The sequence below is a fragment of the Delphinus delphis genome, chromosome 20 (genome assembly GCF_949987515.2).
Source record: "Delphinus delphis chromosome 20, mDelDel1.2, whole genome shotgun sequence".
NCBI classification, from domain to species: Eukaryota; Metazoa; Chordata; class Mammalia; order Artiodactyla; family Delphinidae; genus Delphinus; species Delphinus delphis.
The window spans coordinates 46,726,119-46,752,936 of record NC_082702.1 but is presented as its reverse complement, the minus strand read 5'-3'; the positions used below and the strand labels follow the sequence as shown (position 1 = coordinate 46,752,936).

Sequence of the window (26,818 nt, the reverse complement as noted above, 5' to 3'; positions counted from 1 at the left end):
ATTCCCAACCACTGGACCACCAGGGAATTCCTGGTGTTTTTTTTTTTTAAACTGTTTTATTGAGATTATAGTCCATAGACCATGCAATTTACACATTTAAGATGTAACATTCAGTGGCTTTTAGTATATTCACAGCATTTTGCAATCATCACCATAAACAATTTTGGAACATTTCCTTTACCCTGTAAAGGCACCCCACACCTCTTGTCACTGCTCAAGCCCCTCTTCCCCCATCCAGCCCTCGCCAACCACTAATCTATGTTCTGTGTCTATTGCATCTTTTATTCTTTAGTATGAGGATTAGATTGAGCAATGGAAAGTATGAGCTGCTGTCCTATCTGCTCAGTTTTTTCCTTGTAACCCTCCAAATGACCCAGAGCTAAGGCCTCCCCTTGATTTTTATCTGATTGAAAAATCCCTAAGATTTCCTTTTGTCTCCTAGTAAACACCGTCAAGTCTCTGCTGCAAACCCTTTTAAGTGAAACTTAGAGTCATGGATTTAATCTGTTTCTCTAAGGACCCAGCCACCTAAAATTCTGCAAACACTAAGAAGGCAAAACAGAGTCGTGGAAATAGTGGGGAATTTCTAACAGGAGGCGTCAGCCCGACTCTGCTCCGTAATGGTGTAACACTGGGCCAAGTATTTCCGACTCTCTCAGCCTCTGTATATTGGTCAGATGAGACCCAAGAGAATAATTGCCTCATAGGGTTGATGAGAAGATTGGTTCACGTGCTGAAAAAACATTATCTGAGGAAAAATTACTTCCTAAAGTGTTTTTTTTTTTTTCTTTTAAGTTTTTAGGACTTTTATGGCAGGGTTGATTTGGAAGTTCAGGCTAGTCCGAGTGAAGTGGAAAGACCCTTCCCTGGGGTTCAGACATACCTGGGTTTACATCTGGGCTCTGTCCCTTTCATGTTGTGTGATCCTAGGCAGCTACCTAATCATTCTGAACTTCAGTTTCCTCAACTATAAAATAGGAACAATACTTCTAAGGTCCTTATGAGAACTAAATAAGGTAATATGCATACAGTTTCCATACCTGTATCTGGTAGATGTAAATACCCAGTATGTGGCAAATTATGCTGCTGTTTTTGCAATTGCAGTCATCATTGTGGTGTGGTCTTCCTTAACGGACTGGAAATGACATCAGTGCAAATGCTTGGAGAATTTTTTGTTGTTGTTCTTTTTGCACATATTGAAGATGATGTGTCTACTGTTTTGCATAAGAGTTACAGGAATAAACCTGTCAACTATTTCTGTTGAAGGCACTTAGGAAACGTGTATTACAAGTGAGGAAATAATGGGCCCAAGTTGTCAGCCAGGGTAGTAAACATCCTTTCCTATCCCAGAAACCTATGAACTTCTTCCAGCAACCATCCAGGTGGTCCATTGATCATAGAAATGAATATTTTTCTTTTGAACCAATACTTGTGGGGGTTATTTAAGTACACTGGAGCCACACGATTTAATTGATTTTTTTTTAACATATCTGATGTGTTTCTATACCTGTTTTTCAGTATATTTATTTGCTTATTCTTTTTTTTCTTCTATTTTAAACTCCTTGATTCAAAGTCTGTGTCTTCTTCCTTTCGGGTTTTTCTCAGAGTCTAGTAGTGTTTTCCAGTTGGTGGGCATACAGTGATGTATTGCTAGTAAGAAAGATTTCCCAAAAATAATATTCCATTAAAAAATATATATATATTTATTTATTTATTTATTTGGCTGTGCCGGGTCTTAGTTGCAGCGTGTGGGATCTTTCAGTAGCAGCATGCGGGCTGCTTAGTTGCAGCGTGTGGGCTCTTAGTTGTGGCACACATGTGGGATCTAGTTCCCTGACCAGGGATCGAACCTGGGCCCCCTGCATTAGGAACACAGAGTCTTAACCGCTGGACCACCAGGGACGTCCCCAGTATTCCATTTTTAAAGGTATAGAGGGGAGGGGACTCTGTTGATGGTGTGATGTATTTACATTTAGTGTGTGCTAAATCTTGGATCTAGTAGACACGTCATGGACATTAGTTTCTGCTTGAGGACTCCAAGCCCCGTGAGGTTTCAAGTTTGGGGATATTCCTCAGATTTGATGTCAACCAAAAGAAAGCCGAGTCTATTTTTTCTTGGCCTATTTCTCTGTAACTTCAGAGAGTATACTGAAACTTTTGTAATGGAAGGTTTTTCATTATTTGGGCAAAGGACAATCTTAAGTGTGATACCGAATGCATTTTTTTCTCCCTGCCAGTTCACTAATGAAGCAGCAGAAAAAGTCACATGAGTCAGTGGTTAAATAGACCATGCAGGGAAGTTGTTGCATGGTGTCATTCCTCTGTCATCTGCTTCATAAAAGCTTTTAAGGCTGGTGTTTCTCAAATGTGCACACAAGTCCCCCGAGAATCTTGCTAAAATGCAAATTCTGCTTCAGTAGGTCTGGAGTGGGGTGTCAGACTCTGCATTTCAGTAAGCTCCCAGCTTTGGCCGCCCCCAGAGTAGCAAGGCTTTAGGCTGTGTGTGGAGGAGGAGGTGGGGTTCTTTCGTGGTTCGCGGTCCTGTGCTCACCAGTCTGAGTGTGGGTATTTCTCTTTGATCTGTGCAGGTTTGGTCGCTGGCTACAGTAGCTACGGATCTTTGCCTTGGTCCGAAGTCTGACCCAGATTTGGAAACACCCTGGGCTCGACATCCATTTGGGCGACAGCTACTGGAGTCCCTGTAGGTTTTGAGCGCTAAAAGTGAGGAAAATGAGTGATGTCAATTTTAGGTCTGTAAACACTTTCAGTGTTTTTGTCTAAGAGAAAAGTACAAAGGCCTGAGGCATGAGAAGAGGAAGTGAGACCCTTCCTTTTAGGGCTGCTATAATTTCTGTACAGAACTCACTTCTTAGAGCAGAAGGAATTATACCGTATTTGTCATTTATAACAAGGCTTTGGGACTCATGTGTCCTTGAGAGAGTTATGCTTTGGCCCAGAAGTACATCAGTCTGAACACAGGAGTTTGAGTTCTTGAGGTAGAAAGTTTCTTGGGTGCTATAGAATCTCGCCCCTGAGAGCAGGTTAGAGAATTGCACGTTGGCCTTCGTGTTTTCCAAAGGCCACGATGCATTCACCCTGTTAGACAGTTTATGAAAACCTTGAGTTTGTGTTTGATTTATTGCACTGAAATATGGCAAACTGGAAATACAGTGTGCAGAATGATTCACAACCAGGAAAAACCACTTGAGGTTCCAAGACAGGGAGGCCCAGGTCCTGACAGAGAGATGGAAAAGCGCTCCTTCCTTCAGGTGGAGGTTTGCTTTACCTACTCGTTGAGGCCAGACCTGGGACACGTGCTTATGCTTCAGGTTGCTCATGGTGCTTGTTCTACCCACTTCATATGAGGCTCATGAGATAGTGTGAAAACACCTTAAAACTATTAGACATTGCTTGGTAGGAAAGTGTCAAGTCCCTGGGACCTCTACCTCACATTCTGTCTAGCACAGTTGTACTGAAAGGAGCAAAGGGGATGTGAGGACCTAAAAGGTAAAACTATCCCCTGTTGTTCTTACTTAATAGCTCAGACTCATAATGCCACCTCCCGAGTCTGTGACCTGCTCCCCATACTGTGGTGGCACCGTGCTCTCTGAGCACCTCCATGTAGCCTTAGGTCATATGAATGGAGGACATAGAACCCCTCCAGGAAGCAGTGTGATGCCTCCTTGGAGTTGGGGAGGCCGAGAGAGCATGTATGGCCTCACTCAGATGTGAGCTGAGTCTCCTTAATTCTTGAAGAAGCTCCATTCAAGTCTGAGCCCAGGCCTGGTTGCCAGCTAGGAGCTTTCAGATTGGTTATATCTAGGTCATGTGTCATACTCAGATACATGTTATTCCAAAACAAATTTAGCCAAACTCAAAGTCGATCACGCCCCCGGATCTGCAGAAAGCCCTCGTTCCTGATGGGGGCTTTGGAGGCAGAATCAAGAATTCTCCCTTCCTTTATGGTTTATCACAGGATATAGTTCCCTGTGCTATACAGTAGGACCTTGTGGTTTATCCATTCTATATAAATGATAATGGAAAAGAGTATGAAAAAGAATGTATATATATGTATAACTGAAGAACTTGGCTGTACAGTAGAAATTGACACAACACTGTAAATCAACTATCCTTCAATAATATAAATTTAAAAAAAAATTCTGACATCCGACCCTGATGGCAACAACCCGCCGCTGTCGTGACAGTCATCCTTCCCCCTGGCCTTCTCGTGACTTCTCCTCTCCTGCCCCCTTTCTCTCCAGGCTGGCTCATTACTGCCGGCTCCGGGACGTGCAGACGTTGGCTATGCTCTGCAGTGTGTTTGAAGCCCAGTCTCGGCCGCAGGGGATACCAAACCCCTTCGGGCCTTTTCCCAGCCGCTCATCTAACCTTGTGGTGTCCCACAGTCGATACGTAAGTTGGGGGTTTCCTGGTGTGAGTTTGACTTTTCCCAGAGGTCGCCGTCACGGGGAATGGCACTCTCACACTGCTCCTGTTTGCTCTGCAGCCCAGCTTTACATCCTCTGGTTCCTGCTCGAGTATGTCCGACCCAGGATTCAACACTGGTGGCTGGAACATAGGTTGGTATGGCCTTAGCCCACGCTGGGTTTTTTTGTTTTTTTTTAAACATCTTTATTGGAGTATAATTGCTTTACAGTGGTGTGTTAGTTTCCACGCTGGGTTTTTATACTCTAAATGTGGTGTGCGATTTAATATGTAATCTTTACTTGATGAATACTCTCCATATTTTTCCTTGTTTCTCATTGACACACACACACACACACACACACACACACACACAGTGCGCCGCGAAGCTTGCGGGATCTTAGTTCATCTTAGTTCCCCGACCAGGGATCGAACCTGGGCCCGCTGCAGTGGAAGCTTGGAGTCTTAACCACTGGACCGCCAGGGAATTCCCCCTCTTTGCCCTTTTTTTAAAAAAATTAATTAATTAATTAATTAATGTATTTATTTATGGCTGCGTTGGGTTTTCGTTGCTGCACGCAGGCTTTCTCTACTTGTGGCAAGCGGGAGCTACTCTGTTGCGGTGCGCAGGCTTCTCATTGTGGTGGCTTCTCTTGTTGCAGAGCATGGGCTCTAGGTGCATGGGCTTCAGTAGTTGTGGCACACAGGCTCAGTAGTTGTGGCTCATGGGCTCTAGAGCGCAGGCTCAGTAGTTGTGGCGCACAGGCTTAGTTGCTCTGTGGCATGTGGAATCTTCCCAGACCAGAACTCGGACCCGTGTCCCCTGCATTGGCAGGCGGATTCTTAACCACTGCACCACCAGGGAAGCCCCCCCCCACCTCATTGCCCTTTAAATTGAATATGATGGGGATACTGTAGTCAGCAAGGTCTGGGCTTTTCGTGTTTGAACAGGCTGGTTTCTGGTCTCTCTGCCTTGCTGGGTTGCTTTCCATCTTGTAACCTTAAGAAACTGACAGTGGGACTTCCCAGTGTCCCCCCACAAACGCTAACCCTTATCCTTTCTCCTGCACAAGCCCCTTTCCCAATCATCTGCCACTTCCTGTTACCTCCCTCTCCCCACGTACCTCCTTCAAGGTAGAGAAATAAAGCTGAGCCTGGTTCCAGGTGGCCGTAAAGGTCTGTTTAACGAGGAAGTGTATTTGTGTTTTCTGGATATTTTAAATTTCTTTTTAAAAATGATCTTAGTTTTGTTGATTACAAAAGTACTATTTGCCCAGTGAAGAAAAACAAAACAAAAAGCATTAGTGGAGAAAATAGTAATCATTGATTCCCCCACCTAGAAATAACATCTGTTAACATTCCAGAACATTTTCTTCCAATCTTTGTGTGTGGGGGGGGGGTCATTCTATATTTGTGGTTTTTGTGTTCCATTTTTGATTTTGTCATGAGCATTTTCTCATGTCATTTAAAGAGTTTTTATAAGTAATGCCTGCCTAACAGTCTACATCATCTCTACCATAATTTGCTTAATCATTATGTGTGTACTTAATTATCAAGTTACCTTAATAGTAAACACCTAGACAAAAAGGTAAGGCTAAGAAAGTGTTCTGTTTAGTTCCATTTCTCAGGATCTTCAACTTAGCTTATCTTTCTTCCAGGGAGTAAATTGGACACAAGTACATTATGAGAGTTTTCAGGTATTTCCATGCCTTCTCTGATTTTCATCTTCTCTTTCCATTTGAATTTTTTCAGTGGGAAGAGAGACAGAGCACATATCTTCACCCTGGGGAGAGTCCTCACCAGAAGAAATCCGATTTGGGAGTCTGACCTACAGTGATCCTCGTGAGCGAGAGCGTGACCAGCACGATAAAAATAAAAGGTAACGACCTTCGCGGGTGGGAGCTGCAATTTCATGACGCTTAGATTCTCCAAAATCAGGACTCTTAGCACATTATGTGTCATTTGTTATACTAAGTGCTGTTTGGCCTTGAGCTTGTTTCTCTTAAAGGAACTGACCGGAATTTTGAATTTGATCCAGGCTTCTGGACCCCGCCAATACCCAGCAATTTGATGACTTTAAGAAATGCTATGGAGAAATCCTCTACCGCTGGGGTCTGAGGGAGAAACGAGCTGAAGTGCTGAAGTTTGTTTCCTGCCCTCCTGATCCTCACAAAGGAATCGGTGAGTAAGAATTTCTTTCTGTTCCCGTCACTCTCTGAAAAGTCCTATAATTTAATGTGCCCATAACATAATACTTGGAATGAAGTTCCAGTTTCTCATTTATAAGCAGAAATTTCTGAAGCATTTTGAGCCTGTTTCAAGCTTCTGAAAACCCTGGCATTTCATGAGGTGATTACATTTTTATTGTAACGGAAGAAGTTTTCCATACAATCCTCAGATATTGATTGGAAGTAGGGATATTTATTCAGTGATTCAACTAATGTTTATCAAATTCCTCTCAGCCACAGTGCTAGCACACTCACTCCTTCCCGTGGTGGAACTCACAGACCAGTGGGAGAGAAAAATATAATTACAAATTGTGATCAGTATTTATGAGCAAACAAAAGGGGTGTTGGGGCAGGGAAGCAGCGGGGGAGAATCTTAGAAGACGTGTCAAGCTGTATCGGGAAGGCTCTCTGAGGAGCTGAGGTTTGCAGGATGGGGTGGAGCCACACATGCAGCGAGAGAGCAGCACGAAGGGCATCCCATGCAGAGGGAGCAGGTCCGTGGGGGAAATAACTTGTTCTTCTAAACAAGTGGAGGAAGACCAGTGTGGCTAGAACATAATGAGTGAGAAGAGTGATGTAAAATTAGACTGTAGGATAGTCAGACTTGAGAGTCATGCTAAAGAATTTGGATTATATTCTAAGTCCAATGGTGAACTTCAAAGGACATCAATAGGTAAGTTATATGACTTCCCTGGTGGTCCAGTGCTTAGGACTCTGTGCTTTCACTGCCATGGGCCCGGGTTCGATCCCTGGTCAGGGAACTAAGATCCCGCAAGCCGTGTGGTGAGGCCAAAAAAAAAAAAAAAAGAAAAGTAAGTGATGTGCTCTTGTTTCCATTATAAGAGGATCCCTTTGGCTGTTATAGGAAGAAAGGGTTGGAGGAGGATAGAAGCAGAGGTAGGAAGGCCATCTGAAGATTCTTAGAGTAGTCAGAGAGAGATGGACAGCCTAGTCTCTGGGTGACATCAGTGAAGGTGGAGAGAGATGAGTGGAGTAAAAATGTATTTTAGAGGTAGACTCAATATGACTTACTAACAAGTTGGGTATGGGCTTGAGGAGAAGAGGCAAAGCCTAGATGATTCCCAAGTTTCCAGCTCAAGCAACTGGGTAGATGGTGGTGCCATATTCTACAATAGAAAAGATTGGAAGAAAATTGAAAACTCAGTTTGGGACAATTGGAAATGTTGGTGAGGTTCAGACTGTAGAAGTCATGCAGGCAGTTGGATATGAGTCTGGAGCTGAAAGGACAGTTCAGGGCTAAAACTAGGAATGTGGGAATCTTCCCCATGTCGGTGGTGTTCAAGCTGTGAGAGTTGAGCGCGTTTACCTGGGAGCTGGGGGGTGGAGAGGAAGAGGATGGGAGGAGCAAATAAGAGAGCCCACTTACTCTGGGCCTTGAGAGAAACCAGGACTTGGGGATTGAGTCTTGGAGGAAGAACCAGAAACAGAGACTTAGAGTGAGATATCAGTGAGTTTTGAGGAAAAGCAAGACTGTACTATGAAAGAAGCTAAGAGAAGAGATGTTTTCTAAAGAGTGACATGGGGCTTCCCTGGTGGCGCAGTGGTTGAGAGTCCGCCTGCCGATGCAGGGGACACGGGTTCGTGCCCCGGTCCGGGAAGATCCCACATGCCGTGGAGCGGCTGGGCCTGTGAGCCATGCTGCTGAGCCTGCACGTCTGGAGCCTGTGCTCCGCAACGGGAGAGGCCACAACAGTAAGAGGCCCGCGTACCAGTTAAAAAAAAGAGTGACATGAAAGACAGATACAAGAGTGGACTGAACACACACTGATTTCCTTTCTCTCCCAGATCCTGCCGAAGTGCCTACATAGAGCTTTTCTGTAAAGACACAACCATGCGAGGAGAAGTAATGTTGGCAGTAAAACTTGGGACCTGGTGGGGCAGATAGGTTAGTGATACCTGATCTCACGGGGAGAAAGCTGAGCCCTGAACTGGCAGGCAGAAAAACAGCAACGCACATGGCAGAACCCCCGGGTGGCTCAGGAATTAGTGGTACCGCGCACCTCTGCAAGTGGCATGAAGGTGAGGTCAGAAACAGGAGTATTGTGTCATGGCCTTTCTAGGGTCCCCAGATCCCCACTCCTAGTTTGCAGAGCAGTTACCACCCTTCCTCTCCCCCAGCAGAAAACGGAAGTTCATTCTCCAAAGAAGGTGGACACATTTCCCAATAAAGGGGCCGCCACGTAGCTAGCATACGAATGAGGAAAGACCCAGGAATGTAGAGAAGATCCTAGAAGCTTCCAGAGAGAGAAAACAGGTCACATACAAAGGGTAGGAATACGAATAGCATCACACTCCTCGGGAGCAGTGAACTAGATACTGGAACTAGATGACAGCAGTGCAGCAGTGCCTTCCCTGTTCTCAAGAAAATGACCCTCTTAGAATCTCTTAGAATTCTAACCTAGAATTCTGTACCCAAGGTATCCATCAAGTGTAAAAGTAGGCCTTCAGCCTATCCAAGGAGGAGAAATAGATTCAAGCCAGGAAACCAGGGTGTTGGGATGATGGTGAAGGGAGATGTACGTGACAGACCTGAAGACAGACCAGTCCAGGTTGGAGCTTCAGAGCATTGTCTCCAAGAAGAGAAAAAAAAAATCTGTGTATTTCAGTATATATAGTGTATTTCAGTATTCAGTGTATTTACAGAAGATTCAGATGTTTGGAGATGAATTATCAATAAGTATGTAACTAAGCAAACAGGAAAAACAAGACTACCTCTAGAAGGAACAAAATGTGCAAGAAAGAAAGGAAGTCATCATGGTACGTGGCTTGGCTTGATAATATTTACCTAGAGAAATAATGTGAAAACAGTGCTGATCCAACCAACTGATAATAGAACCACATGGGGAAGATGAGGAACAGGTGGTACATGAGTCTGGTTGGGGAGATTGGGGAATGAAAGAGCTTCCACCGGGGAAGGTCAAGAGACAGTGCTTAAATATGACAATTAAGAAATAGCTTTATGAACATGTTGTGTAGAGGTAGGGAGGTAGGAACAGAAGAAATAGTTAAGAATTTCCTCTAGAGGGTGATGGATGTGGGAGTGGAAGGGAATGCTGCTTTTCATAACACGATACATAGAATAATTTGACCCTTTAAGTTGTGCGAGTATAGTTTCAATTAAAAAAAACAAACCAAACTAATATATAAATACATACATACTAATACATACATTGAATAACAAGGATTATTTTAATATGGATTATCTTTTTTAAAATTTATTTATTTTTTTAAATTTTTGGTTGTGTGGGGTCTTTGTTGCTGTGCACGGGCTTTCTCTAGTTTTGGCGAGCGGGGGCTACTCTTCGTTGCGGTGCGCAGGCTTCTCATTGTCGTGTCTTCTCTTGTTGCAGAGCACGGGCTTTAGGTGCGCAGGCTTCAGTAGTTATGGCACATGGGCTCAGTAGTTGTGGCTCGCGGGCTCTAGCGTGCAAGCTCAGTAGTTGTGGCGCACGGGCTTAGTTGCTCCGTGGCATGTGGGATCTTCCCGGGCCGTGGCTCAAACCCGTGTCCCCTGCATTGGCAGGCGGATTCTTAACCACTGCGCCACCAGGGAAGCCCCAAATATGGATTATCTTGGTGCGCGTACGTAAAGAAATGCAGACAGAAAATGCTGTTTGGGTACATATTTTTCAGAGCATCTACATGCAAGAAAGTATATCAGGGAGAGATTAATGATGGCCTGGAGCAATTTGTCTTTTAAAATTAGTTTCCAGGAAAATAAATGAATCACAGAGATACGTAACTGATGTGTCAATCCATCAATCAGTTAGACGTATTGACATCTCCTACTATAAAGGTCGTGCTGGGTTCTGTGGGCTGGACAAAGAACTGTAAGGTGTGGTTTGGGGAGGGGGTCATTCAAGAAGTCTATAATCCAATCAGAGAGATGAAACAGAAGCTCATGAAGACTTAAATGATGTTTGAGAATGAATAGTCTGTCCTAATACCATTACAAACAATGCTACAAAATTTCAGAAAGAAGGGGGGAGTGTGGATTGTGGAAGAGTCACAGACAAAAACATTAAGTATTTCATCCTTAAAGTTTTTCCTTTGGAAGAGTCAGACTACCCAAATACAGGAAATAGCAGGTATTGAATATGACAAGGTTGCCAAGTTGGTCTCCTCCTGGTGGAAAACCAGCAGTTTCCTCTCACACTTACCACATCTGCAAGGGTCACTCCGCATCAGCAGCAAGATTTGAGGGATGAAGTTGTTTTCATTTAGGGGATTAGATATTTATAGAAAGGACTCCAGGCTTCATTTATTTTGAGGGGATAATGCTAGACAGAGTATTCTTTAAAAAAAGAAAAAAGGAAAAAAAACTCCATATGCAAGGTGGTTTTTGTCTTTGTTTTTTCTATTGAGGTATGAGGCGCTAGGTCAGAATGGTGGTAGAGAAGGTGCAGCCCACCCCCAGTTCCTATCTGCCCACCTGAATTTTATTCAGCAATTTTCTGTTTTGGTTTATTAATTTAATGTCTTATTTACTTGGCTGGGTTTACTTACATTTGTGTAATGTGGTGTTAATTAACACACATAACTCTTCTGTGTGATTAACAAACTAGAATTGTATGACACTAAACCTTTGGAGTTAGCTTCCACCTGGAGGTTCCATAAAGCCTTGGGAATCATAATTTGATCGTTCCATGTACCAGCAGTATTTTTATTGTCCTTATTAGTTTGTCTGTTAGGAACCAAGAATGATCCATTTCGCCTCTACCAGGTTTCACCTGCAAAGCCTGTACCTGTGATTCTGTGCCTCCTTCCCTGAGATCCCCCAAGTTAATCAGTGTTCAGGGAAAGACACTTGACAGCTTTGTGGTTTTCATCAGTGTCTTATAGTTTTCCAAGTAAAGGTCTTCTACCTCCTTAGGTAGGTTTATTCCTAGGTATTTTATTCTTTTTGATGTGATGGTAAATGGGATTGTTTCCTTAATTTATCTTCCTGATAGTTCATTGTTAGTGTATAGAAATGCAACAGATTTCTGTATATTAATTTTGTATCCTGCAACTTTACTGAATTCGTTGATGAGCTCTAGTAGTTTTCTGGTGGTGTCTTTAGGATTTTCTGTGTATGGTATCATGTCATCTGCAAACAGTGACATTTTTGCTTCTTCCTTTCCAATTTGGATTTCTTTTATTTATTTATTTTTCTTGTCTGTTTGCTGTGGCTAGGGCTTCCAGTATTATGTTGAATAAAAGTGGCAAGAGTGGTCATCCTTGTCTTGTTCCTGATCTTAGAGGAAATGCTTTCAGCTTTTCACTGTTGAGTATGATGCTAGCTGTGGGTTTGTCATATAAGACCTTTATTATGTTGAGGTATGTTCTCTCTATGCCCACTTTATGGAGAGTTTTTATCATAAATGGATGCTTAATTTTGTCAAAAGCTTTTTCTGCATCTATTGAGATGATCATATGGTTTTTATTCTTCAATTTGTTAATGTGATGTATCACACTGATTGATTTGCTGAAAAATCCTTGCATCTGTGGGATGAATCCACTTGATCAAGGTGTATGATCCTTTTAGTGTATTGTTGGATTCAGTTTGTTAAAATTTTGTTGAGAATTTTTGCATCTGTGTTCATCAGTGATATTGGCCTGTAATTTTCTTTTTTTGTGTGGTATCTTTGTCTGGTTCTGGTATCAGGGTGATGCTGACCTTGTAAATTATGAGTGTTCCTTCCTCTGTGATTTTTTGGAATAGTTTGAGAAGGATAGGTGTTAACCGTTCTCTAAACGTTTGGTAGAATTCACCCGTAAAGACTTCTGGTCCTGGACTCTTGTTTGTTGGGAGTTTTTAAATTACTGATTAAATTTCATTACTGGTAATTGGTCTGTTCATATTTTCTTTTTCTTCCTGGTTCAGTCTTGGGAGATTGTACATTTCTAAGCGATTTTGAACACATTCCACATCCCTTTGTACCTCCTAAAGTGACAAAAGTTAGCATGTTTACCAGCATCACCCAAAGTGGATGCATACTCTTACCAACTGTTCACTGGTGGTCATGCCATTATGTGCAACAATGAGTGGCAAGAGAGAATATTAAGATTATGCTCAGTGACTTAGTGTTTTTGTATTTTTTCTCTTTGGGAATTTAAATCCATTTAGAAATTGTCTACACCCCTAAAGATTATTTGTTAGTTAAATGAAATATAAGTTCAAGGTCTTAAAGTTAATAAGGATGTTAGAAATTATGTTTAAGTGACACACTAAAAAGAAACATGATTACTAATGATGTATTGAATTTTTCAGCAAGATGACATTTTAATCATTTTACCCAGATAGAAGTGGAGAATAGTTTACATATACAGTTATCTCAAGTGCCAAAGAACAACCCTTTTAAAAAGACGTGTTATTATCATTCAGTTTACGTGAACACATTGTTTTTACATTTTCATAATTTTAAATGTTGAATCTTTTCAAACCAATAAAACCAGTAAAGGAAACTTAAGAAATACTAACTAATCAGTTTTTAATGAGAACGCAAAGTCTTACATAATATATACAGTTATGCTTTACAGAACTAGAACAAAAAATTCTTTAATTTGTATGGAAACACAAAAGACCCCACATAGCCAAAGCAATCCTGAGAAAGAAAAATGGAGCTGGAGGAATCAGGCTCCCTAACTTCAGACTGTCCTACAAAGCTACAGTAATCAAAACAGTGTGGTACTGGTGCAAAAACAGAACTATAGATCAATGGAACAGGATAGAAAGCCCAGAGATAAACCCATACACCTATGGTTAATTAATCTATGACAGAGGAGGCAAGAATATACAATGGAGAAAAGACAGTCTCTTCAATAACTGGTGCTGGGAAAACTGGACAACTACATGTAAAAGAATGAAATTAGAACACTCTCTAACATCATACTCAAAAAGAAATTCATAATGGACCAAAGACCTAAATAGTGTCTGACCTAAGGCCAGACACTATAAAACTCTTAGAGGAAAACATAGGCAGAACACTCTTTGACATAAATCGCAGCAATATCTTTTTTGATCTGTCTCCTAGAGTAATAAAAATAAAAACAAAAATAAATAAATGGGACCTAATTAAGCTTAAAAGCTTCTGCAGAGCAAAGGAAACCATAAACAAAACAAAAAGACAACCCACAGAACGGGAGAAGATGTTTGCAAATGAAGCGACCAATAAGGAATTAATCTCCAAAATATGCAAACAGCTTATGCAGCTCTGTATCAAAAAAAAAACCCCAAACAACCCAATCAAAGAATGGGCAGAAGACCTAAATAGACATTTCTCCAAAGAAAACATACAGATGGCCAAAAAGCACATGAAAAGGTGCTAAACATCACTAATTATCAAAGAAATGCAAATTAAAACTACAATGAGGTATCACCTCACACCAGTCAGAATGGCCATCATCAAAAAGTCTACAAACAATAAATGCTGGAGGGGGTGTGGAGAAAAGGGAACCCTCCTACACTGTTGGTGGGAATGTAAATTGGTGTAACCACTATAGAAGTTCCTTAGCAAACTAAAAATCGAACTACTGTATGATCCAGCAATCCTACCAGGACATATATCCAGAGAAAAACATACTTTGAAAAGACACATTCATCTCTATGTTCATAGCAGCACTATTCATAATAGCCAAGACATGGAAGCAACTTAAGTGTCCACTGACAGATGAATGGATAAAGAAGATGTGATACGTATATACAATGGAATATTGTTCAGCCATAAAATAACAAAATAATGCTATTTGCAGCATCATGGATGAACCTAGAGATTATCATACTAAGTGAAGTAAGCCAGAAAGAGAAAGAGAAATATCATATGATATCACTCATATGTGGAATCTAATTTTTTTTAAATGATACAAACGAACTTATTTACAAAACAGAAACAGACGTACAGATACTGAAAACAAACTTATGGTTACCAAAGGGGAAACGTGACGGGGGAAGGATAAATCAAGAACTTGGGATTAACATACACACATTACTATATATGATAGATAACCAACTAGGACCTACTGTAGAGCACAGGGAACTCTACTCAATATTCTGTGCTAACCTATATGAGAAAAGAATCTGAAAATGAATGAATATATGTATAACTGAATCACTTTGCTGTATACTTGAAACTAACACAACATTGTAAATCAACTATACTCTAAGAAATTTTTTTTTAAAAAGTTATGCTTAGAGAAAGAAGACACCTTTTTTCTGGGGGGGGTGGGGGGGGCTGCGTTGGGTCTTCCTTGCTGTGTGGGGGCTTTCTCTAGTTGCAGTGAGCGGGGGCTACTCTTCATTGCGGTGCGTGGGCTTCTCATTGTGGTGGCTTCTCTTGTTGCAGAGCACAGGCTCTAGGTGCACGGGCTTCAGTAGTTGCAGCACGTGGGCTCAGTAGTTGCAGCACATGGGCTTCAGTAGTCGTGGTGCATGGGCTTAGTTGCTCCATGGCATGTGGGATCTTCCCGGACCAGGGCTCGAATCCGTGACCTCTGCATGGGCAGGTGGAGTCTTAACCACTGCGCCACCAGGGAAGTCCCAAGACATAGCTATTTTTAACCCAAATTTTCAAACCAGGTTATCTCAGGATTTACTTTAACTAGGAACTACCATAAAATTTTTTCCTTAGTTACCATGTATTTAGAGTCTGTATTTGTCCGTTTTTATGACTACTTGTTGTGGTGAAGCAGAGGAGCTGGCTTTGATAGAAGAAAGAAACCAGGACCCTTCCTCTACAGTAGGAGGTGAAAGAAGAGGGAGATGTGACGAATTGAGGGTGTTGAGATGAAGTGTCCCCCATTGGAAGGCTTCTGTTTTCTTAGGGAAGGGAGGGAAGAGGCCATCGGGTGAGAGAGAGAGAGGCATGTGGGAGGGGTTTAAGAATATGGCAGAGGTGTGAGGTGGGCACCTGGGAGTCGGGGAGGAAGAGCCTGACCACTGCACACAAGCCAGGAGTCTACCTGGAGGTGCAGTCAGTGAGACGAGCATCCTGACGGTGCGCCTTCCCATGGGAACGCTCCTGGGCTGACGCGGAGGAGGCCAGGGATGGGGCTCATCCAGGTGAAGGTTTTGCCAGGTGGTACCATGAGGGAGAGAGGGGCCAAGGAGTTCAGGATATTTGCAAAAAAGTGACTGTGGGGCTTCCCTGTGGTGCAGTGGTTGAGAGTCCGCCTGCCGATGCAGGGGACACGGGTTCGTGCCCTGCTCTGGGAAGATCCCACATGCCACGGAGCGGCTAGGCCCGTGAGCCATGGCCGCTGAGCCTGCACGTCCGGAGCCTGTGCTCCGCAGCGGGAGAGGCCACAACAGTGAGAGGCCCGCGTACAGCAAAAAAAAAAAAAAAAAGTGACTATGAAGTGGAACCGTGTGATTCAGGCTGGTCAGAGGGGAAACTACAGCCAGAGAGGGGCTGATCGCATGGAAGTGCAAGTCTTTGGATAGAATGAGAGACGGTGGTGGATTAGAGGTGAGAGGACGGTGACCTGGGAGGCCAGGTGTGCAGAGGGTTAGTGGCGTGGATTTTGAAGATGCCAAGGATTGGGGTGGAGGGAAGATTGAGAACCAAGAGCAGAAGTCTTCAGGGCATGGGGTGGTGGGTGTCCAGAATGTCGGTAGATGACAGTAGAGGGAAAGGGGAAAGGCTGGTGAAGCCAGGGAGCAGTAGCCTCAAGAGGAGAGTACGGTCTGGAGGCAGCCATGCGCCACCCTCCCCTCCCACCCCTCCATCTTTAGGATGTAAGACAGAGCCGGCCTTCCCTTCGGAGGAGGCTGAGACACAGCGGGGTTTGGTTAGAGCCGGGTGGTGAGAGGACCGTTACCAGAAGAGCCTGTAGAGCACGTGGGAAGGTCTGCAGTCGATGCAGCACAGTGGAAGGCGGTCTGGGAGGAGGAAGGATCTCCAGGTAGCAGGGCGTGAGCAAGGGAGCTGGGCGGTTAACGTGGGCCGCCTGGCCCCAGGGCCGTGGCTGAAGTGGACAGGGACTTCGGGGCAGGCAGGGACCAGCGGAGCAGGGCGGTCCTAACCGCTCTCCCCCACGCTGGGGCAGCCCTGTGGTGGCCTGACTCCGTCCATCTTAGGCTGCTGGGTCATTGGCAGGCAGGTTGGGAAGAGATTGTAAGACCAATCAGCTCTTGCCTGAGTGTCGACTGATCCTTCAGTGCTTTCAGACAAATGTTTGTTAACTGCCTTCTCTGCATCTGTAGCTGTTGGGGTGGAGGAGGAATGAGATGGAGCCTCGACCGCTGCAGACACTGGGGTTTCCACCCAGGGCCTCGGGGAGCAAGGCGCCTGCTGCACCCTCTGCCCGCACCCTTCCACTGTGGTGATGACAGCAGCTCCTTAGTGAGGTTGTAGAAGAAGGGGTTCTGCCATTAAAAAAAAGAAAATTGAACAGCAGGGGTCTAATAGGATCCTACAGAATCCCCCAGATGAGTACCTCGTTATTACTCACAATGCCTGGTTCCCCTTTGCGAACTGAACTCACCATGTCTCTTTTTCGGCCATCTCCACCCTTCTCCAGAGTTCGGTGTGTACTGCAGCCACTGCCGGAGTGAGGTCAGGGGCACGCAGTGCACCATCTGCAAAGGCTTCACGTTCCAGTGCGCCATCTGCCACGTGGCCGTGCGAGGGTCGTCCAACTTCTGCCTGACCTGTGGGCATGGGGGACACACCAGCCACATGATGGAGTGGTTTCGGACCCAGGAGGTGTGTCCCACCGGGTGTGGGTGCCACTGCCTGCTGGAAAGCACTTTCTGAACTGACAGCCCGTGGGAGTTGTGGGAAATCCCAGAGAACCCGTCAATGCCGGTTGACAAGCTCTCTGCCAGGAGAGAGGCTCCAGAACCCACCCCTAACTAGACAGGGATGTGTTCTCCTCAGAGGCTGACACGGTGCCAGCTGTTCATGAGCCTTTGCTTCTCTTTTGTTGGCTGTTGGTGGCATGGATGTCGGTGGAGGAGGACACAGGCAGGTGGAAGTTTTCTTGGAGAAAAGCACCTGCCTCCAGAGCCGTGTTTACCTTTAAGACGACAGCATCCTTTCTGATGCCATCAGAGAGATCAAGTTTGGTTGCAAAGGACAGTCTCCTGAGCCAAAGGACCGTGGACAAATGGGCCTGTGACATAAGTTTATGCATTTATGACCTGATGGACTGTGGCCTTTTAAAATATACTTAAGTTATAAATATGTAATGTACTTAAGGATCCTTAAGATGTATTTTTCTGTTTGTTATTTCTCTTCCAGCTATTCTCCCTTGGCTAATAAAATTCTAGTCATCGCTTGAAAAACAAAGAGATGAGGTTGAACGATATTTTAGTGAATGGTTTTTTATTCTGCTTCTAATTGAAATTAACTGTTTGGCGTAGGACCAAAGTCAGCGCTCACATTTTCAAAGGAAATGCTGATTTGCTTTTGTCATCCAGCAGGAGAAAATAGAATTTGACATTTAAGGTTCTTCCCAACCCCAAGAGTTTTTTTTTTAATCATTTCTTTTAACAAAGGAAAATGAAATTACATGGCAGCATTGCTGTGAGAGTCTCCCGTTGCCACTGTGTTGGTTGGCTGGGTTCCCGTAAGCGCCTCCACTCTTCCCTTGGGCTCCTTCATAGGCTTTGACCCATGTTTCTCTGCATCCACCAGTTCTCCAGAATGATTCTCAATGCTTCCCATTTTGTATGTGCCAGGAAAGAGACATCTTCTTTTCAATATTGCTACTGAAATTTATATTTATTTATTTTTCATTTTTATTTTTTTGGCTGCATTGGGTCTTAGTTGCGGCACAAAGGGATCTTTTGTTGCAGCGTGGGCTTCTCTCTAGTTGTGGCATGCGGGCTTTCTCTAGGTGTGGCGCACGGGCTCCAGAGCATGTGGGCTCTGTAGTTGTGGCGTGTGGGCTCTCTAGTTGAGGCGCACGGCCTCAGTAGTTGTGGTGCGCAGGCTTAGTTGCCCCGCAGCATGTGGGATCTCAGCTACCTGACCAGGGATTGAACCCATGTCCCCTGCATTAGAAGGCAGATTCTTTACCATTGGACCACCAGGGAAGTCCCTATATTTATTTCTTAGAATTTTACAATTCCAAATTGATTAGCTTAAGAAATATAACTCCATGTCTCAGAATGTGAAAGTGTTGTACATCACTGTGGGGTTTTTTGTTTGTCTTGTTTTGTTCTTGAATTTTCATTCATTTATTTATTTTTTGGCTGCACTGGGTCTTTGTTGCTGCGCAAGGGCTTTCTCTAGTTGTGGTGAGCGAGGGCTACTCTTCGTTGTGGTGCGCGGGCTTCTCATTGTGGTGGCTTCTCTTGTGGAGCACGGGCTCTAGGTGTGCGGGCTTCAGTAGTTGTGGCATGTGGGCTCAGTAGTTGTGATTCATGGGCTCTAGAGCACAGGCTCAGTAGTTGTGGTGCACGGGATTAGTTGCTCTGAAGCATGTGGGATCTTCCCGGACCAGGGCTCGAACCTGCGTCCCCTGCATTGGTAGGCAGATTCTTCACCGCTGCGCCACTGGGGAAGTCTGCATCGCTGTGTTTTAAACTACAGGTCAGGACCCATTAATAGATTGTGAAATCAATGTAGTGGATAAAAACCAGAATTTTAAAAAATGAAACAGAGTGGAAGAGACGTATCAGAACTTACCAGACATAGCGTAAACATTATTTTCTGTAACTTGTTTACCAGTGTATATGCACACACCTGCACATGTGTATAACAGATCACAGTGTAAATTCCTTCCTTCCTGAGGGTTGTGGTCAAAACCTTTTCAAAGCACTGTTTTGGATGATGCTTATATGAACATCATCCCTGTGTTACTGGGCACAAAACACCATGTCATAAGAAAGACCTGGATCCTGTGCAGTGAGAGCAGAGCTTTAACCTTGGGCTGTGATCCGAGGTAAGATGCCAGCGTCTTTGCAGAGTGGGCTGAATAACTAGGTGTAGTAGGTACATGGGAGGTGGATAAAGGAGGCGGCCAAAGACATCGGAATTTGTTCACTCTTGTTCACTTGTTTATATCGACACTGCTGTAATGGCACCACGGGATAAGTCGACAGGTTTTTACAGTAAGTCCCCTATGTACGAACAAGTTCCATTCCGAGAGCGTGTTCGTAAGTCCAATTTGTAAGTCCAACAAAGTTAGCCTAGGTACCCAACTAACACAGTTGGCTGTATAGTACCGTACTGTAATAGGTTTATAATACTTTTCACACAAATAATACATAAAAAACAAATAAAGACAACATTTTTAATCTTACCGTACAGTACCTTGAAAAGTACAGTAGTACAGCACAACAGCTGGCATACAGGGACTGGCATCGAGGGAACAGGCAAGAAGAGTTACTGACTGGAGGAGGGAGAGGAGGTGGGAGATGGTAGAGCTGAAGGATCGCCAGCAACAGGAGACAGAGGGCAAGCTGCAATTTCACTCATGCCTGACGTTGATGGCAAAGGTTCCGGTTCCTTGCTGGACTGAATTCTATCTACCCTCTTGAAAAAACGGGTAGTAGCTCTTTTTTCTCGTCATAGATGACACGGTAGCACTGGATTGCATTCTGAATGGCTGCTGCAACCTTCTTGTACCGTTCTGTGTTCGGGTCCTGTGCCTCAAAAACTAACAGTACCTCCTCAAATAAAGAAAATCCCCTTGCCATTTCCTCCGTTGTGAATCTCTTCGGTTCTTCAGTTACTTCTTCCTCTTGTCTCTCTTCGTCCTTTCTCTGGGCCTCCAATTCCATCAGGTCTTCATTAGTAAGCTCCTCGTGTTACCCAGCAACAGCACTGTACAATAAAGTACACAAAAGCACAATCACTTGTAGAGGATGCACGTATGTGACAATGTATGCCAGACACGTGAACTAACTTACTTGATGGGACAGGCACGTTCTCATCTTTGAAAGTTTGCAACTTGAAGGTTTGTATGTAGGGGACTTACTGTACTGAGGATCTGTCACGTTCCTCAATGAAGTCACACCATTTGCAGAGAACAATCTTTTCCTGTTCCCCCAGTGCTTGAGCTCATGTCCTTTGACTCTGTTCCCTTATGGCAGTTATCATTATTTTCCAGTAAGACTTGTGATTGAAAAGCAGTCAAAACTTTCAGGAATAGATAAATGGATGTGAACTCGGCCTTCACTTTGAAAATGTACAACTAATCCTGGAAGACTGGTTATTACCTCCCGAACCAAGTAGCAGAAATCCCTAGCTTTGCCACCAAGGGGGATGCCTGTTAGTGTTTGGGAAGTCCTGTATGGGAAGGCCCATGGATAAATTCGTTTAATTTGGACTAACAGAAAAAAAGGTAGGAAAAGCACAGACAGGAGTATCCGGCTTTCCCTTCTATCATAAAGATATTCCTCTTACAGTAACACAACTCTCATAACAATCTCTTAGTACTGTCTTTATTTGGCTACGTTCAGCCAAGATACAGTATAAAGGATGCGAAGCGATTGGATAGAGATGATGTCCCTTTTCTCACTGAGCTCAGCTTTGCTGTCATGGCTCTGGATTGCCATGCAGGAAAGCACTGTCTCTCACTCTCTGTGCTTTCAGAAGATTGAAAGTATGGCCTCTATAAGCTGGCCCTCCCTGCTAGATGCCTCTGTGTCCAAACTGGGAGTAACTCTGGTTTAAAGGCCTGGGGCCAGTCCAGACATTACTGTCTTCTGCCACTATCTTGATTTAGAGAGAATCGTTGATGAAGAACACCTCCAAAACCGTCTCTGTGGTTTTTCTTCTTTTTCTAGTGGAGATCAGAAATGGAAGAAAGGGAGAAAAGATCAACACTGGTATCCAAAATAGGTGGATTTTCTTTCCTGTCAGGAAAATGTCCCACTTTTCCCAAACCTTGCTGGCTTTTAAGAGGCTTGGGCCAACCTGTTTCTTAATCAAACATTTTTCCTTCCGTAAACATTTTGGACACAGACGCAACAGAGGTAAAATAGGTGTGCAGTACAAATAGAAAATATACTCTTTCTTGTTTTAGCCACAAAAAGCTTTGATAGAGTTGGAAATCCTGAAATAGAAATGGTCGAAGGAATTCCAGGTGAAATTTTTTCAGAGCCTAGAGCTTCCTGACTTTCTACCTTTTTAAACCTGAGAAACTGTTAACACTAGGTGGCAGCAGAGATCTAGACTTGGTGAATCTGATAGCTTCCTAAGACTGAAATGAGGTTGCCGATAAAGATTAAACCAGACTAGTCTATACCTGGTTCTCCAGTTGTGAAAGGAAAGATCTGCTCAATTCATCTAGGCTCATCGATCCGGTGATTGAACAGATATATGCCATCGGAAAAGGAAAGCTAGTTGAAGTCCTGCCCGTCACCTCCTCTAGTATGAAAATTTCTCACACGTCATGGCGTTCCCTCTACCTACCTCATTATGTCCTTTCATTCAAAGATCAACTTTGGGTTGGCAAACATTTAATACGTCTCAATACATTAATACTTAAATAAGGAATTTTTTTTAAAGGACAGATTCTACTTTTCCACCCATCCACTTAACAAGTATCCGTTCGGTTTCAGGCACTGTGCTACCCTTTGTAGAAACATGCTTGTTCATTAGACATGATTCCTTCTGTTTCATGATCTTGCATTTTAGTGTGCGCTATGCTTATAATGAAGGTCTTCTGGGTTAGAAATTTGGAGTGGTGGAAATAGGGGCTGTGAATCTCAAGACCTGTGTTCCCACCCCAGCTTTGCTGTGTGACTGTAGTGCAGGCACAGAGCTTCTGTAAATCTCTAATTACTCACCTATTAGGAAAAGGGGCAGAACTATTTCAGGTGTTGCAAATTCCAAAGCTTATGGGGATCAGGCACGTACCAGAAATACAGGAAGCAAGTGGATGTTATGATTTGTTTTATAAAGACACTTTAAGTGGAATTCTTTAGAAAGACATTTTGCATATGAAGCACATTGGACTGTTTTCTCTTACACAAAGAATTTGTCTTCTCTCCCATTTTTTTTCTTGAAACCCTCAGCCTTCTAGATCTTCCATTTGTCTTCCCATGTTGGTAGAGTCACAGTGTAAAGCGTTTTAGTTCAGCCACAGCCGACTTTACCACAGCTGGGAATAATCAGTGAAAGAGAAGTAGCTCACAGAATCTAGGAGGGCTGGAAATCAGGCTTGGGGTCATGCAGCCAAGGGGAGTGTTAAAATACAGGATGCCCCGGTCGATTTGAATTTCACTTGGAACATACAAGTTGTTCATCTGAGGTTCAAATTGAGTGGAGATCTTGTATTTTTTGTTGTTGTTTGGCTACGTTGGGTCTTCATTGCTGCGCGCGGGCTTTCCCTAGTTGCGGCGAGCGGGGGCTACTCTTCTTTGAGGTGCGCGGTCTTCTCGTTGCAGTGGCTTCTCTTGTTGCGGAGCACGGGCTCTTGGGTGCGCAGGTTTCAGTAGATGTGGCACACGGGCTCAGTAGTTGTGGCTTGTGGGCTCTAGAGCGCAGGCTCAGTATTGTGGCGCATGGGCTTCGTTGCTCCACGACATGTGGGATCCTCTCGGACCAGGGCTTGAACCCATGTTCCCTGCATTGGCAGGTGGATCCTTAACCACTGAGCCACCAGGGAAGTCCCAGATCTTGTATTTTTATTAGCTAAATCTGGCGATCCTCACCAAGGGTCGTGCTTAAATTATACCCTGAGATGATTCCAGCTGCTGGCTCCAGCAGGGCCCCCACTTTGGGCATGGGATGCCACCCCTCCAGGTCTCTGCCAGCTCTGACTCTGGGGTCTCACCCTGAATCTGTTCCTCATGGCTCCTTCTTTGTATCACCTGTCCAAAATGAGGTCTTGAAAAGAAGTCCAATAGCCAATACAACAAAGGAAAGATGCCCCATCTCACGGGTGATCTGGGAAATGCAAGTTAAGACAAAAGATAGCATTGGTGAGGCAGTATGCACAGTGCTAAGAGCCTGGACCCTGTGGCCTGAATGTGTGGATTGCATCTCAGCTTGCCTGTATCCTTGGCATTGTGCCTCACTTTCCTCTTCTGTCAAGTATGAGTAACAGTGCTTACCCCAGTGGGGTCATTTTGAACAGTATATTTTTCTGAATTTCCAAGATTGCTTCAAAGTTCATTGTGCTCTGGCATAGAGTTCTTTCTGCTCCCTCGGCAGGGTCTCCTAGAGAATGAGGGGTCTCCTAACTGCCTAATAATCAGCCTCGCCGCCACAATTTACTTTGGAAACCCTCAGGACTCAATTCGTCATGTCCTGTAACCTTGCTTATGTCAACAGAGAAAGTTAATAAATGTATGTCACTCGGCCAGATGATCAAGGTCAGCAGTGACAGTGATTAGTCATGTTGACAGTGTGATACGATAATGTGACGAATAGGGCATTTTACCTCTATGGTCATCCTCTCCCAAATCCATAAGCCTAGTCTAATCATGAGAAAAACATCAGACTAATCCCAGCTGAGGGACATTCTACAAAATACCTGGCCAGGACTCCTCAAAACTGTCAAGGTCATCAAACAAGGAAACTGAAAAACTGTCACAGCCCAGAGGAGCCAAAGGAGACGTGACAACTAAATGTAACATGGCATTCTGGATGGGACCCTGGAACAGAAAAAGCACATTAGGGAAAAACTAAGGAGATCTGAGTAAAGGATGAACTTTAGTTAATAATAATGTACCAATCAATATTGGTTTATTCATTGTGACAAATGTACCATATTAACGTACGGAGTTAATAAATAGGGAAACTGGGTGTGGAGTGTCTGGGAACTGTCTGTAGTATCTTTGCAATTTTTCTGTAAGTCTAAATCTCTTCTAAAATAAAAAGGTTGTTTAAATGAATTTCAGTAAGGAATTTTAAATTTCTCTTAGTGACAGTAATAACTTTCTTCCAAAGCTATTCAGAAGAGGTAAGGCAAAGTTTGAAGATGTACTGTACCCCCTTTTCTATTAGCCTATTCTTAGGACTGCCTGTTTCACATGCACATACAATATTCATTGTCATCATTAGCATGATTTCAAATGACATGTGCTGATATTTCTAAATAACTGAATCAAAATTGTAATCATTCCTGATGTCACCTTGTTAGTTCCCTCAATTCTTAGCTTGACATTTTAAGATCAAAGAGTAATCAGAAGGGAATTCCCTGGCTGTCCAGTGGTTAGGACTCTGCGCTTTCACTGCTGAGGGCGTGAGTTCAGTCCCTGGTCGGGGAACTAAGGTCCTGCAAGCCATGTGGTGTGGCCAAAAAATAAAATAAAAAATAGACAAATTTTGAAAAAAAGAGTAATCAGGAAGTGACTCCCAAGCACTGCTCAGTATATAATTAATCTTTCCAATTTAGGCTGCAAAGCCAATTAATCACTCTTAGACATAAGGATAAACTTTTGAAATATCAACCATCCCTGTTACTACCTTGATTTATTTAATTGAGTCACCATGTTCAGAAATGGCAGTAACCTTGCACTCATGGTGGACTGGCACACACACAAAAACACACACAGGAAATGTCTATTTTTCCACCTATCAGACTGGCGAAGATAAAAAAGTTGAAGCACAAATGTTGGCTAGTGTGTGGGGAAGCATGCAGCGTTATATACTGCAGGTGAGAGTGGTAATGGCTGCAGCCTTCTTAGAAAACGGTTTGTCAATAGCTCTCAAACTGTTCACTACCCAACCCTTAGACTCAATTTCCTTTTTAGGAATTTATTCCACAGAGGCAGTTACACAAATGCACGAAAACGCTTGTATGAGCATGTTTATTTTCACATTGTTTATTATAGTGGAAGAAACTGAGACAACCTAAATGCTCATCAATCGGGGACTGATTAAATAAATTGTGATGTGTTCATACAATGGATTATTATGTCACCATTGGAAAAACATGGATGCAGGGTGTTTGTGCTGCTGTATATATTGTTAAGTGAAAGAGCATACTGACAAACTGTATCGAGTATGGTCCTGTTTCTGTTTTTTTAAGTGATATATACATATACATTTATAAAGGCATAGAAAATTTCTCAAAGGATACACTATTCAAAGGAATGTTCTCCGGAGAATAGGGCTGGAGGGGTTTGGGATGGAAAATAATTTTACTTTTTATTTTTAATTTTTTTGTACTATTTGTTTTTTTTAATATGTTACTTTGACTTTTTAATGTAACAAAAACAAATAAATATTGTAAGGTTTCCTTGTCAAAAACAAACGAGCAACTTTTTTAAATACAAAAAGAAGTTTTTATTGGCAGCTCAGTGCTTGACTGAGAAGAATTTTGTGTATTCAAGACAGCTGGGAGCAAACCACTCCAGTTCCTCCATTTTGTTTTAAACAGGATAGCTGTATCTGGGGCAACATGTTTACATGGGTCAGAAAGGCACACACCCAAAGAATAGGTGCTTATATTGGGAGACTTCTGCTGAGCAGATTTATCACTAGGTAAATTTTATGGGTGTGTTTCACATTTCAGATGTGATGCCAGTTTGGTCTGAGGTATTGGCCTGAAGTAATTAACTTGAAGGTTAATATTGACAGCTTAGTTAATAGGTAATGGCAACTAAAATCAGCTTTTAAAAGTCCTTCCCTAAAGAGTTTTGGCATGATGTTTATTACAATCCTTGGAATGATTATGCTGCCCAAGAAAACTTGACTCTTCTTCCAAAATAGTCTCAAAAGACAATTATAAAGAGTAAAAGGAAAGAGGGATTCTATCTCAAATAGGCTAGCTGAAGTCTGTTCCAAGAAATTTGAATTCAGAAAGTTTGGAGTGGGGCTTCCCTGGTGGCGCAGTGGTTAAGAATCTGCCTGCCAACGCAGGGGACATGGGTTTGATCCCTGGTCCGGGAAGATCCCACATGCCGCGGAGCAGCTAAGCCCATGGGCCACAACTATTGAGCCGGCGAGGCACAACTACCAAAACCCACGCTCCTAGAGCCCGTGCTCCGCAACAAGAGAAGCCACTGCAATGAGAAGCCCACGCACCTAAACAAAGAGTAGCCCCCGCTTGCCACAACTAGAGAAAGCCCTCGTGCAGCAACAAAGACCCAACACAGCCAAAAAATAAATAAAATAAAAATTTTTTAAAAATTAAAAAAGTTTGGAGCAATGTGGAGCCAATAATGGTAATATATTAAGTGAAAAAGACATGATAAAGAACTTATATTTATGTTAGTATTCTAATTGTGTAAAACCAAAAAATGCACGTATGCACAT

At 43.3% G+C, this 26,818-nt stretch overlaps 1 protein-coding gene and 1 non-coding gene across 5 annotated transcripts in view; one reads left to right on the top strand and one right to left on the bottom strand.

Moving 5' to 3' along the window:
• The window catches only part of WDR59 (WD repeat domain 59), a 108,407-nt gene that overhangs the window by 67,657 nt on the left and 13,932 nt on the right, over nucleotides 1-26,818 (top strand). For 2 of the 4 annotated variants that reach the window (XM_060000881.1, XM_060000880.1), the window contains 6 exons: nucleotides 2,589-2,701; nucleotides 4,263-4,413; nucleotides 4,508-4,580; nucleotides 6,178-6,304; nucleotides 6,464-6,606; nucleotides 17,175-17,950. In XM_060000881.1, the coding sequence (XP_059856864.1) occupies nucleotides 2,589-2,701; nucleotides 4,263-4,413; nucleotides 4,508-4,580; nucleotides 6,178-6,304; nucleotides 6,464-6,606; nucleotides 17,175-17,410 (843 nt within the window). In that variant the 3' untranslated portion in view covers nucleotides 17,411-17,950. The other 2 variants (XM_060000883.1, XM_060000882.1) reach the window with 2 other exon arrangements.
• On the bottom strand, nucleotides 1,830-1,902 carry TRNAR-CCU (transfer RNA arginine (anticodon CCU)). The gene has a single exon. It is a non-coding gene; the product is annotated as a tRNA-Arg (tRNA).